Raw genomic sequence first — 14,474 nt, forward strand, 5'->3', positions numbered from 1 at the left:
CTCCTGGGATGGAAGGGCTGGCTGCAGGTGCCCCTGGGCACCCCAACACCTCCTGGGGTGGAAGGGCTGGCTGCAGGTGCCCCTGGGCACCCCAACACCTCCTGGGGTGGAAGGGCTGGCTGCAGGTGCCCGCTCACCTCCTTGGCGATGGTGGTGATGAAGGCGGGCGGGCGGGCGGTGGCGATGAGGGACAGCGCGTGCCGCGCCGAGCGCGCCGAGTCGGCCGCCGGGCTCAGGGGCAGCCCCATTGTGATGCTAAAAAGGGGGGCCAGGGTGGACAAAAGGCAGGGACAAAGAAAGAAAGAAAAAAAAAAAAAGGAGCATTAGAAAAATATCGAGTGCAAAAAGATTAGAAAGCAGCTTATAATGTCAGTTCAAGGTCAGCGGGAGCGCTCCGGCGGTTCCGGGATAATGGACTCCCAACAATGAGCGGTGATTAGGAGTCAGGGTGTTCCTGCATCAACCCCAAATCGAATAATTAACCATGAAGATTGAAAACAGGGAGTGCATCTGTCCGAAGTGGGGGAAAGGCCTTGTTAACAAATGATCTGGATGTGCTGAATACACATCAACCCCCACGGAGGGAGAGGCCGGAGAGCCCGGAGCGTCTTCCCGAGGATTTATGGTTTGGGCTTTTCCAGGGTTTGAAACACTGAAGGCTGAGAAATCTTCTGGGCAGGGAAATTCTCTTTAATTCAAGGCTTTTTTAGTTGCTGTGACCCCTGGAAGTGTCCAAGGCCAGGCTTGGAGCAATCTGGACTAGTGGAAGGTGTCCCTGCCCGTGGCAGGGGGTGGGACTGGATGAGCCTTAAAATCCCTCTCGACCCAAACCATTCCATGATAACCTGGCTCAAACATCACCTATTTTAAACATGAACTGAAAAAGCCAAAACCCAGCCCAAAATGATTCCTACCCTCCTATCTGTGCCAGGACAAAGCCTAAAAATGCTGGGAAAACACTCTTAGCCCTCACGACCGAGCGGTTTCCTTCGGCACGGCCTAAACTTCCGGGGACTGGGATGAACTGGAGTTACAAACACCTGGATATTCCTTGAATTCAGCAGGGAAAAAAAAGAAATCCTGGTCAATAAATGTGATTTTTTTTATATACATCAGGAGCTCGACATAAAAGCTCCCGGATAAAACATGGGCTTTTGTCACACACAGAATACAATGGGAATCCAATTTCTCCACATTTCTCCATGGATTTGTTCTTAGTATCTCGAGCAAATGAAAACTTCTATGAAATGGGGGATCTCTGCCTTAGAATAAGGTCAGGGAACCCTCACCAGCTCCCAAAAACATCCATGGGATTAAAACAACCCTCACTGCAGGTGGCATTTAAAATCTGCGTGGTGGCACCAACAAATACTTCGTGGAATGGTTTGGGCTGGGAAGGATTTGAAGGATCATCTCAGGGACACCTCCCACTAGAGCAGGTGGCTCCAAGCCGGCCTTGGCCACTTCCAGGGTGTGCCAGGGCCTGCCCACCCTGGCAGGGAGGGATTTCTTCCCGATGTCTCACCTCACCCTGCCCTCCTCGGCCCCAGGACCCGAGGATGGGAATGGGAACGGGACTGGGAAGTGCCGGTGGTACCCACTTGGCCAGCTGCTTCTCGGCGTCGGCGCAGAGCTCCAGCAGCCCCATGAGCACGGCGGACACGTCCATGTAGGGCTCCCAGACGGTGAAGCCGCGGCCGATGAGGTCGATGGCGGTGCGGCGGATGGTGGAGTGCGCCGGCAGCCGGGCGCTGGGCGGCTGCAGCAGCAGGAACGTCAGCGCCTTGCCTGGGGGGAGGAACCACATCCCAAACAGTCCCCAGCAATCCCAAATCCCAATCCAAGTGCTGCATATTGAGGGAACGTTATTAATATTTCATTTCACTGAATAAAATTAATTATGTACGCGTAGGAGCGACGCTTCCCAACGCGGGCAGTTTGTTATTATCCCCTCGTCGTTATTTTTTACCTCCTGATAAAGGTAATTACTGATTTTATCAGGTTTTCCTTGCTTGTTTGGTTTAATAAACAAACCTCACGTTTTCCTGGTGACTCACACCAACACCACCCAAAAGTGTCAGTGTTATGCCCCAGCTCTAACAGTGGCTCCTCAACCGTTACCCCGATGAAACATTCCCGGCTTTTCCCCGGGAATCCCGCTGGATGAAGCCAATCCTGCCCAATCCGCAGCCAGGACATCTTTGTTTAAAAGCTTTGCCTTGGCTTAAGCGCAGGAATTAATATTGACAAAAACATCAGGGCGGCTAATGAGTTGTTCGTTAGGGCAATAAACATGTCACATTAGAGGCGGCGCGGCCACGAGGTAATTAGCCCCGGAAAAGCTCCCTGGAAAAGCTCGGCGGAGCGGGGCCGGGGAGCGTTCCCGGAGCTTCGCCGCTTCCCGTTAATATCCCGAGAGAAAAAGTCACCAAGAACCAAAACCCAAAGCTGGGTCCAAAAATCCAGATCCCTTCAGCTTTTCCTGCTCCTGGCCCGGGGAATTTTTCATCCCAGATCTTCTCTGGGGTGTAAAAATCGGGATATTTTTAGGCCTCAATTAAAAGGATTTTTTTTCTAAAGACATGACGAGGATCAGATCACAATTTTTCCAACTGGGAAATATTCCGGGCCAGGTTGGAGCAATCTGGGCTAGTGGAAGGTATCCCTGCTGGAATGGGATGATCCTTAAAATCCCTCCCAATCCACATCAACTCTGGGATTTTCACAGAATTCAGAGTATTAAGTATGAAAAAAAATTATATAGAATTAAAAAAATATATAATATATATATATAATATATATACATATATAATTCAAGAGGGAAATAATGGGAAAAAAGGATATAATTTCCAGGATTTGATTTTGTTGCTAAAGCCACGTGGGGCATTCCTGGGGTGGCATTTTTTATTCCTGGAATAGCTGTGGGAACGAGCGGTGAGGGAAGCAGGGATTGATGCAGGTGCAGGTGGGGATTTCTAGAGGGTTCCACCCTCTCCCAAAGGCACAATCAGAATTCCATGCCACTGGAACAGGGAGGAATATCCTGTATTTTATAGATTTCCCCATCCTTGGAAGTGCTGCAGGCCAGGTTGGACAGGGCTTGGGGAAGGTGTTCCTGCTCCTGGTTATTCCAGGATAAATTGAATAAATGCAGTTCAAGTGCTCTTAATAAATAAGAATAAAGGCTGCCAGAATTCCAGCAGCACCGATTCCTCGGCAACCTCTTCCCGCGCATTCCCGATTCCCGACCTTCCCCTTTCCCGGGGGGGAAAAAGGGAATGTCAAGGAAGGAGTTTGCAGCTGGGGGTACTCACACGTGTGCCTGGCCAAGGAATAGTTGGATCCGCCGCTGGTGAGGCCGAATCCCTCGGGAATCTGGCTGGAGCTGCGGGGCCGGGTCAGGAGTTTGGGGGGCTCGATCTCGGCGCCGAACTCGGCCCCGATGACCCCCAGCAGGACGATGGCCGTGGCCTGTTTGCGCCGCTCCTCGTAGGACGTGGAGACCTTCTTGGGCTGGGGGAGGCCCGAGAGACACCCTAAAAGCACAAAGAACATTCCAAGCGGTGCTTCCCAAAGAAAATACAGGAATAAAGAACTTCAACCGCACCAGGATTTTTAGGCGTGGATGTGATTCCGTTTTAATTCTAATAAATCTAATAAATATCCCCTTCCAAACCTGCCTCCACAGGGACAAAAAATCCACCAGGAAACTGCTGAGTTTTGTTTGCTCAGCGTGGAATTTTGTCTTTGTCTAGTGATTGTTCTTGTTCACTTCAGATGCAATTTTCCTTTGGTTTTAAAAGAAGATGGATTTTTTTCAGGATAGTTCCTCGGCATCCTTTTGGTTTAGGATCCATCATCACATCCAACTTGCTGCTAAATTTTAGGATAACACCACATGCCATTAAACCAAATGGGTATTTTTATAGAGTGATATGTTATAGATGGGACTTTCAAACATCATAATTAGGAATTTTAAATAAAATGAAATACGGGTCATTAGTTTAATACAGCCCAGGGATTCTGAATTCCACTAAGCAGAGGAAGTTAGTTTTTTTTTCTTTTTAATAATATCCCAAAATCTTAGAAGAAATGATTGGAATGAAACCACCCAAGTCATTTATTCTGATAAAGAAAGCTCACTTCTACCTGTATTAATTAATTAATTACCTCTATTAATTCCCAGCATCCTAAGAAATTCCCTACCCTATGTTGTAAAAAAATAAGGAAGTTTGAATCCTTCCTGGGTGCTGAGGAGTTGGGAGGCACCACCTGGCCTGGGATGAGGCTCATCGGGCTCGGGGACTAATGAAGGGGGAATTAATGAGGGTTAATGATATCCACAAGAAAACAAGGAACTGAACCGAATTTTGGGAGCTGTGCTCAGCCAAAAGGGAGAGGAAAAAAAAACAAGGGAAAGCTTAACAATGGGAAGGGTGAGGGGGAAAAAAAAAAGGAAAGGAAAAAAATCAATAGCGACCGCCTTCGGAAGAAGGAGAAGGAGAAGAAGAAGGATGAAAAGGGGCTGGAACAAAGCAGGGAAGGGAAGGGTTGGAATTGTCCACCGGAGGTTTATCCCGGGTTCTCGTTGACATTGGGCTGTTCCACCTGGACAGAGAGGGCCCCATTCCCTGGGATGGGAGTTCCCAGATCCAGAATGGGATCCAAGCTCGTGCAGCCCCGGTTCCGGATCCCTGGATCCACGGATCCGTGCCCTAACGCGGAGCGGCGGCGGCGGGAGCGGAGCAGCTGCGGGAGCAGGGGCGGTGGGATGCGGATCGATGGGAATGAAAGGAAAAGCCAACACATGTGCTGCTTCCAGTAGGAAATTAAACCCCTGCCATGGCTCGGTTGAGATGGAGTTAACCCTTCGGAGAACCCGGAGCAGGGATTTGGGAGCGTCCTCCCAGAATCATGGCACGGTTTGGGTGGGAAGGGATCGCAGGCAGGGACACTTCCCACTAGCCCAGGTTGCTCCAAGGCTTGTCCAACCCGGCCCTGGATGCTTCCAGGGATGGGGAATCCACGACCTCTCCGGGCCACAGAATCTGCACTGACAGGATTTGGACAAAACCCAACTCCTGGGAATCCACAAATCCCAGAAATTAAAACCCAACCGACCCCAAACTCAAGCAAAGCTCCGGATGGGAGTAAAACCACTTAATAAAGGGGGGGAAAAAAATCCTCCCTGATATTTTTATTTTTTTTGGTTTTAATTCCAATTGATGGGAACGGTTTCCCCCCAGCTAAGGTGCCAGGGGGGCCTTTGGGAGATTCTTCCACCGGAATAATGCCTGGAAGAATGGAAGAATTTGGTATTTTGTCCCCGCGCCGCCGCTGCCTTTAATCACGGCCGGGGCTGACAGGCAGATCCATTTTCCCGACAGGACGGTTGATCACCCTATCAGTGGGACAAAATTAATAACCTCCAAGAGGCCTGGCTGGAAAACAAACAAACAAAAAAAGAAGGATGAAAACCTTCGGGATTTGAGGTGGAAAAATCCCCACTTCGGGTGGAGGGTGTGTGCACGCTCCCAAATATCATCCTGAATATTCCCAAATATGGAAATAAACCCCCAGGACCGCTCAGAGCAGACAGCACAAAGACAGGACAAAATGCTGGAGATGGAGGTGAAATATTCCCAAGTTTCTCAGGTTTAGGAGGCCGTGGGATGTTGGAAGCACGGCCACGAGGTCAGGCCGCTTCCCTCCAATTAACTCCCGTTAATTGGCTTTGCCCACTTTGGAGGGAAAATTAATTTCAGCCCAGCTTAGAATAAAAGGATTAAATGCAGTTCTCCAGGTTTTAACTGGAAGAGGAATCAATGGATTGGAATTAAGAGGAATCACTGGATTGGAATTAAGGCACGGAGCGGTTTTATGGGAGGGGCTTTCTATTTTCCAAGCAGGTGCAAACTCGGAGTATTCCCAGGCTGGAGTAGCTACTCCAGCTCGGAGGAGATCCAGAAATCCCTATGGAACATCAAATCCAAGCCCTGGAGATCCTGATCCAACAAAACCATGGCCGTGGCCACTGGCACGGAGAGTCCCGGAGAGCGGGACCGACCCCACCCAGCTCAGGGTTGGGGTTCCACCCCCTAATTCCCACTGGGATTTAGTCCCAGCATTCCACAGTATTATGGGAATACAGGGATAGCTGGGATTTAGTCCCAGCATTCCATAGTATTATGGAAATACAGGAATAGCTGGGATTTAGTCCCAGCATTCCATGGTATTATGGGAATACAGGGATATTGGAAATGCAGAGTTCGAATGGATAAAGGGGATAAATGATTTGCTGAGCACAGAGGACTCGCTCCAGAGAAGTCAGGAGCCAGAAATCCCAGGAACTGTGAGGAGGAAAAGGCAGGAAAAGAGGGAAAACGTTGGATCCAACCTGTGGTTCCTCATTCCCAAACCTCCTGCTGGCAGAGGATTGGGAACGCTTGGAAGTGCAGCCATTCCTGCAGCCACAGCTCCCTCTGCTGGCCCAGCACGGGAGGAGCTTTGGGAGCTGAAATTCCTGCCTGGAAGGGCCAAAAGCAGCGGGAATTTTGGGAATTTCTGCCCTCCTGGAGACACCCAGAAAGCTGGCAATGCAGGGAGTTAAGAAGCCTGTGTCTGGGAATTCTAAAATCTAATAATTCTCATTTTTTTCCCATTTTTCTTTGTGCTGTTCCCATAATCCCTCACCTTGGGCTGCTTCCCAAAGGAAAAATCCAGCCTGGATTTCAAATTATAAATTATATAAATATATTTATTATATTCCCAGTTCTGTTCCCTGAAATAGGAAATGATATTAATATATTATGTTCCAAGTTATATTCCCTAATATTATTGAAATTATTAAAATACCACCTGCTGAAATATCTGTAAAAATTAATATTATTGGAACTATTAACATACCATCTGCTGAAATATCTGACTTGTCCAAGTAAAAAAAAAAAAAAGGGAATAATGCACAGAAAAATAGAATAAATCACTTCAGGAATGAATTTAAAATGACTTCAGCAATTAAAAGGAGCATTTGAAGACAGACTCCCTAAGAGCCACCAGCAGGATATGATGTAAAAAATCAGAATAAAGTCATTATTCCTCAAGAACTATGAGCTGAACGTGGGTTGTGGGACGATTTAGGGGCTCCAAAGCCATNAAAAGGCTCACCTGCCGCGATGTCGTCGTCCCCCAGGTCCTGCTCCTCCTCCTGCACTTTGCCCTCTGTGCCCACGGATTCTGGGCTGGCAGTGCCAGTCTGAGCAGCTTCTGTGGGCACTCCAGCTGCAGGGAAAGACCAAAAATCAAGAAATTCCCAGTTGTATTCCCTGAAATGGGAAATGACAGAGATATATTATACTCCCAGTTATATTCCCTAATATTAGTGGAATTATTAAAATACCACCTGCTGAAATATCTGACTTCTCTGAGTTCAAAAAAAAAAATGGGAATAACACCCGGAAATTTATAATAAATCACATGGGATAACATTTGTAGAACTTTATACCAAAATGATTTTTATGTCATGTCAAAAATGCTAATATTAAAAATAGAGTTAATTCCCTAAGAATGTGGATTGCAGTGAGTCTGTTCCTTTAGAGAACTGATTTCATTTATATCACTTTTCACCAAAATGATTTTTATTTCATGTCAAAAATGCTAATATTAAAAATAGAGTTAATTCCCTAAGAATGTGGATTGCAGGGAGTCTGTTCCTTTAGAGAACTGATTTCCCAAATCAATTTGGATTTAACCAAGATTTTTTTTTTTCCAGTGGGGAAAAAAAAGCTCATTTCAGGAAAAATAAGCACTTTGGGGTTAAAAGAGAGGAAGATACCCATTTTTCCTGGTTTTTTTCCCCCCTGAAAATTCCAAACCTGGAGGCCTGTTGAAGGAGCCAGAGTTGCTCCGATCGCCCGGAATGACCTGATTATGAATAATTCTGGATTCCCAGTGCCTTTTCCAGCAGGAAAAAAAGCCGATTTCAGGAAAAATAAGCACTTTGGGGTTAAAAGAGAGGAAAATATCCATTTTTTACTGTTTTTTTTACCCCTGAAAACTCCAAACCCGGAGCCCGTCGAGGGACGGCTTTGGCCAGAGTCGCTCCGACCCCCCGGAACGGGCTGATATATTTGAATATCCTGAATAATTGTGGATTCCCAGGGGCTCTTCCCCCTGTTCTCCCTGTCTTCTGGCAGGTTTTCCCGGCATTCCTTACGGGAGATGACGCTGTCCATGTACTGGGGCAGGTAGGGGGCCCAGGCGTCGATGGTCTCCTTGCGTCCCGCCTGCTCGATGCGCCGCAGCTCGGCCAGGAGAAGCGCCTGCGCCGCCTCCCGCACCTGCAGGGGTGGCAAAAACTCCCCTTGTCCCACCAGAAATCCCGACTGGAAGACTCGGGGGCGGGAAAGAATCGTTTCATCAAAGGGAAGGAAAAGCCGGAGCCGGGAAAGGCGGCGCGGGACCGACCTCCAAGCATCGGTCCTGCCAGCGGCGCGCCAGCATCTCCAGGAGAGGGGGGCGGAATTTTTCCAGGCCCAGCAGGTCCGGGAGCATCACACAGTGCATGGCTGCCAGCTGGCTCCAGCCTGGAAAACAGCGGGAAGAGGGATGGGAGCGACCGGAGCAAGCCGAGCGGCACGCGAATTGACCTATCCCTGGAGCACCAACATAAATAAATTATACATAAATTATAATTAAATTATAAAGAAATGACAGCAACCTCAGGAATTATTATCCCTTTAAGGATTACATGGAATTTTCTGTCCTGACTTTCCTGGGGTTTCCACCTCAATCTGATTTGACCCCGGGCGAATTCCTACTCCGGGCCTGCAGAAACATCCGGAGCTCCAACTGCACAAGTGCTTGGGAAATATTCCACGGGCAACAATTATTTAGTAAGGGATTAAGAGAGATTTAATATTATAGCCACTGACTTGAAAAATACCTCGGGTGAACATACAAATCTACAAGTTTTAATTTCTCAGCAATTTTTAATTTCTTGGGCACAAAAATGTGAATTTTTTCACCACGGTGCTAAAGCAATTCTATCAATTTTCCTTTGAAAAAAAGGATTCAAAGGAGGAATTTCCAGTTTAAGAGATGTGTGGAAGCAGGAATTTATACACCAGTGATAAAAATTCAGATTTAAAGCAACTTGCCCACAGGGTGTTTGTGCAGGAAGATGTTTCTCACAATGGCAATAAATATTTATCAGATCAAATTGATCTCCAGCACCGACCCCAAGTAGTTTAAATACATCCCAAGTCTTCCTAAAAAACACCAGAAATCAGATTTAAATGAGGGGAAACTTGAGTTTCTTTGGTTTGTTTGCTAAGAGAAAGAGCCAACCCACCCCCCTGGCAAAGGAAAACTCCTTTATAAATCAAATTAAAGTGTCCCAGCAGCGATAAAGGATTTTAGCTGAAAGGATAAATAGAAAAAGTGAGGAAGGAATACCTTCATTGACTAAGAAACAGGAATGTAAAGGAGGAGCAGTGTCAGAGTGCCCAGATTCCAGGTTAGAAGCAGCAGCAGGAGCAACTTGCAGAGCAAAAGGAGGAATAAAAAAGAGATAAAAAAAAGAGAGGCAAGTGAGGAAAAGCAGCAGAAAAATGGGTTAGTAATCGCTGGAGAAGGGAAAGAACCTTCAACTTAAATATTCCAACTGAAGGAGAAGGTGCAACTTAAAATATTCAACTGAAAAATTTCATATTCAACTTGAAAAATAATATTAAACTGAAAAAACAATGGTCAACTGAACGAGAATTCCAGGTTTTCCAAGAAGTGAGAGGTAGACATGCAGCTGAAGAGACAGTAAGAGAGACTTGGATATTTGGGAAAGATAAAAAATCCCTGGGAATAAAGTGGCAAAAATTCCCTGGCAGGGAATGACTTCGTGGCAGAACCAGCACCTGGGAATGATTCTTAAAAAGGTCTTAATTGTTAATAATTTTATCTAGGTGGATATTATTAATAATTTTATCTAGGTGGATATCACACTATTACACTGCTTTTTTAATATTACATTGCACTGCCTTTTCCTCCCATGTAGTATTTTGATGCTCAATAACCAGGTGATAAATCTGGTGTGTCAGGAGCTGGAATGATGGATCCAAAGGTTCCAAAGAATGGGATATTTTACCTTGTTTAATTTGTCCTTGGCTGGAAACGGGAGGGGGTGGTGGCTTCGCTCTGGCCAGCTCGGGGGTGCCGGGTCTGGGCGGCCTAAACACAAAATATCCATGGAGAGACAAACACAAAACACCCATGGGGAGACACAGCAAAGGGTTCCTGATGGAAAACACACCCAACACACAAAATATACCCAAAACCACCCAAAAGAAGATGTTAAATCCCACCTGGTGGGCCCTTTCTTCATGTGGTCGCCGATGAAGGTGGCGTTGGTCATGCTCATCAGGGTGTTGGCCAAGGAGATGACGGAGAGCAGGTGCTGGGTGGTGACGGCGCGGGACACGCCGTAGGTGCCCTTGCCCGGCCCCTCGGCGCCGGACACCTTCCCGCCCGGCTCCCCGCCCGCTCCGCCCACGGGCCGGTTGTAGCCGGGCAGCATCAGGGACATGTGGCCTCCTCTGGACACGAGGCCGAAGGACACGGAGCAGTGAGGCTTCAGCATTCCCAGGCGCTCCAGGCACAGCTCATCCAGCCCGGAGTTGAGGCCCCAGGCGTGCAGGCAGGACATGAAGAGCTTGGCCGTGTCCATGGTCAGGTTGTACTCCAGCAGGGTGAGCGGTTTGGATTTGCTGGCGCGATATTCCGGGTCGCCGTCTTCCCTCCTCTGCCTCAGCGCGTCGTCCTCGTCGTCCTCGTCGTCCAGCAGGTGCTCCTTGATGTTCTCCTTGATGGTCTCCTTGACCTGCTGGAAGAGCACGGCCGCCCGTTTGCCGGCCAGGAAGGAGCCGCCCTTGTCGGAGGCGCCGGAGGCTTTCTGGAGGTTCTCCGGGGAGACGAGGGCGGCGTTGGGCCGGGACGCCTCCTCCGTCAGCAGCTGGATGATCAGGGCCTCCACGTCGAAGAACAGCACGTGGATGTCGGGGTCCGTCAGGTTGGTCTTGATGGCCTGGACCATCAGGGAATTGTGGGAGTATTTGGGTAAATTCCCCTGGAAAAAAACAAGGGAACAAATGGAAATTTCTACGGAGAAACCCTCAAAACACAGAAATTCAACTCACAGACATTTATGGATAAATAAAAGTTCTCCAGGGAAGACATGAGTTCACATTTCCTTCTCCTGGATTCCACAAGATCAGTCACATTCCAAGGAACAACAAAAATCCAAGCTTTTGTCATTATTATTAAACCACATGAAATATTTCAGGTTTGGAGACTGAACTACAGAATCAATTCATGCTGTCGGAGAAGAAGCTCCTCAGATTCACCCAGACACCACTTGTGGGTCATTCCACTCCTTAAGTCCATCTTCTTCCTCCTTCCCTTCCTCCCAAGGCAGGAAAAAAAAAAAGGGAAGAGGAGATAAAAGCTGAAAAAAGTCACGAAAGGAGACTGGAAACCAGAAGGAATAGCAGCACCCAAGGCTGAGCTCACGTGTTTTTATGGAATTAGGATGGTGCTGGTGTTCCTAAGGAAGGTTCTCACTAAGGGACATTTCTTTCCAAGCAGGACATAACAGCAGAAGGAAAAAAAAAAAAGGGATAAATGGGAGAGGCTGGGAACGGAGCGGCCTCAAAGTTTAGGCTGGATATTGGGAATATTCCCTCATGGAAAGGGCAGAGGTGGAGTGCCTGGGGATCTTCCAGTTCTAATGACAGAGACTTCCAGTTACAACAACAGACACTTCCCAGGTTTTATTCCTTTGGGGAATGGACGCCCTAGGTGCTGCCCCAAAAGCCAACTGACCTTATCGGAGGCCTCGGAAGCCAGGAGGTTGGTGGCCAAGGTCTGCAGCTTCTGGTGGGCCACGTTCTTGAGGGCGGCCAGGCTGCGGCGGGTCATGGCCTGCTTCAGGTTGACGGCGGGGTGGCTGAGGGCGTCCACGGCGGCGGGCACGGCCTCGTCACAGGCGTTCAGGATCTCCACCGCCGTGATGCCCATCACGCACCGGTCCAGGGCGCCTGCAGGGGGGGTTTGGGAGAGCCTGGGTGAAACAGGAGGCCAGGCCCAAAAGAGTTAACTGAGAAATTTGGGGCCTGCTAACGATCTTGGAACATCTAAACGATCTGCGCTCGTTCTGTTCTACCTACTGGACCAAAATGTAAGAGGATGGTAAAAGAAACATATAATAGGCCTCGAGGTAATAAATTAAGATGCAGTAAGATAAAGGAGACATTTGAATAGAAGAAACAGCTCCCTCAGCCCCTCCTCACAGCACTTGTGCTCCAGTCCCTTCCCCAGCCTTGTTGCTCTTCTCTGGACCTGCTCCAGCCCCTCCATGCCCTTCCTGAGCTGAGGGCCCAGAACTGGACACAGCACTCCAGGGGTGGCCTCACCAGTGCTGAGTCCAGGGGCAGAATCACTTCCCTGGACCTGTTGGCCACACTGTTCCTGAGCCAGGCCAGGATCCATTGGCCTTCTTGGCCACCTGGGCACACTCTGGCTCCTGTTCAGCTTCCTGTCCATCCCCACTCCCAGCTCCCTTCCTGCCTGGCTGCTCTCCAGCCACTCTGTCCCAGCCTGTAGTGCTGCCAGGGGTTGTTGTGGCCAAAGTGCAGGACCCAGCACTTGGCCTGCTTGAACCTCATCCCGCTGGAATCAGCCCAACTCTCCAGCCTGTCCAGGTCCCTCTGCAGAGCCCTCCTGCCCTCCAGCTCATCAACACCCCCCCCAGCTTGGTGTCATCCAGCCCAGTGTCATCCCCCGGCTTTAACTCCGCCCTCGGAACCCTCGGCCAATCTAGATTTGCCCGGATCAAGGCTGGATTCCGGGCGTGCAGGAGCTCACCGGTGTCCATCTGCCAGACGTACACGGAGCCGTCGGAGCAGCCCACCACCAGGTAGTCGTCGGCGGGTCTCCACTTGATGACCTGGATAGGGAAGAGGTGGCGGGAGGCCAGCATGATGCACTTCTTCTCCCGCAGGCTCAGCAGGCCCACCGAGTGGTCGCTGGCGACGGAGCAGACGCAGTGCTGCACTCGGGCCTAAATCAAAAAAAAATTTCAAAAAGTTATCTTAATCATAATGCGGAGACTGTTGGTATTAGAACCTTTTCCACGGTGAGCAAAATCAGACAAAAGGTGGTTTCCAAGCAATTAATGTCGTTTTGTTCATGAAATTGTACTTACTCAGCCACGTTACACAAGGCAAAATTGCCTTGGAAATTTACCCTTGGCAATATTTTAAATCCTTGATGTAATTAAAACATGAGGAGAACAAAGCCATAAAAACCAGAATTAAGCTGGTTTTAAGATAACATAGAAATGTATAACAATAAGATAATATATAGTGATGTATAATGCATGTAATTGTACACAGATAACATATATTATACGTACATTATATATATAGATACTATATATGCATATACATGCTATATATACTATATATATGTATATAGATACTATATATGCATATGTATGCTATAAATACTATATATATGTATATAGATACTATATATGCATATATATGCTATATATACTATATATATAGATACTATATATACATATATATGCTATATATACTATATATATAGATACTATATATACGTATATATGCTATATATACTATACATACACACTACATACTAGATATAATACTATATAACTTAACACACACAATAAAACACCTGATATATTATATTTTATGTGCACACTACATTATTATTCCTATTACTATAATAACGACAACAGCATAATAATTAAGCTCTTCCTTTTTTTTTTTTTTTTTATTTTTAAGACCTTTTACGTCAGCCCTTCCAAGCCCCGGCTCCACCTCGAGCGTTCCATCCTCCACTCCCCACTCACGCTGCAGTTGTCGGGCGGCACGAGGAGCTGGGTGATCTCGCCGCCGTGCACGCAGAAGATGTGCTTCATCTCCCCCGAGAAGATGTCCCAGACGATGACGGAGAAGTCCACCCCTCCCGAGACCAGGAAGCGCTGGTCGTAGCGGGAGGACACCTGGTGAGGGTACAGCAGGCACGTCACCTTGTTCCGGTGGCCCCGCAGCGTCCGGTGGGGCGGCCAACCTGGGGATTGGGGTGAGTATTAGTATTTTTTGACATTAAATAAAAATTGTTTTGGTATAAAGTGATATAAATGAAATCAGTTCTCTGAAGGGACAGACTCACTGCAATCCATGTTCTTAGAGAATTAACCCTCTTTTTAATACTAGTATTTTTTTTTTTTACATTAAGAGGAGGCTCAGGGGAGACCTCCTCACTCTCTACAACTCTCTGACGGGAGGGGGGAGTCAGGTTTGTCTCTTCTCCCAGGCAACTCTCAGCAAGACAAGAGGGCTCAGTCTTGAGCTGTGCCAGGGGAGGTTTAGGTTGCATATTAGAAAGAATTT

General features: G+C 47.8%; 1 protein-coding gene across 1 annotated transcript in view; it reads right to left on the reverse strand.

Annotated features, from left to right (window-relative positions):
- Positions 1-14,474, reverse strand: part of WDR7 (WD repeat domain 7) — a 27,708-nt gene that overhangs the window by 8,673 nt on the left and 4,561 nt on the right. Inside the window, exons 11-22 of the mRNA XM_017839132.1 lie at positions 13,931-14,151; positions 12,913-13,108; positions 11,872-12,086; positions 10,356-11,116; positions 10,139-10,221; positions 9,454-9,537; positions 8,464-8,582; positions 8,213-8,336; positions 7,165-7,278; positions 3,315-3,536; positions 1,602-1,788; positions 138-255 (exon numbers count right to left, since the gene is read on the reverse strand). Coding sequence (XP_017694621.1) covers positions 138-255; positions 1,602-1,788; positions 3,315-3,536; positions 7,165-7,278; positions 8,213-8,336; positions 8,464-8,582; positions 9,454-9,537; positions 10,139-10,221; positions 10,356-11,116; positions 11,872-12,086; positions 12,913-13,108; positions 13,931-14,151 — 2,444 coding nt within the window. The remainder of the gene's footprint in view (positions 1-137; positions 256-1,601; positions 1,789-3,314; positions 3,537-7,164; positions 7,279-8,212; positions 8,337-8,463; positions 8,583-9,453; positions 9,538-10,138; positions 10,222-10,355; positions 11,117-11,871; positions 12,087-12,912; positions 13,109-13,930; positions 14,152-14,474) is intronic.

This window comes from Lepidothrix coronata, unplaced genomic scaffold (assembly GCF_001604755.1).
Source record: "Lepidothrix coronata isolate B3197 unplaced genomic scaffold, Lepidothrix_coronata-1.0 Scaffold377, whole genome shotgun sequence".
Lineage (NCBI taxonomy): Eukaryota > Metazoa > Chordata > Aves > Passeriformes > Pipridae > Lepidothrix > Lepidothrix coronata.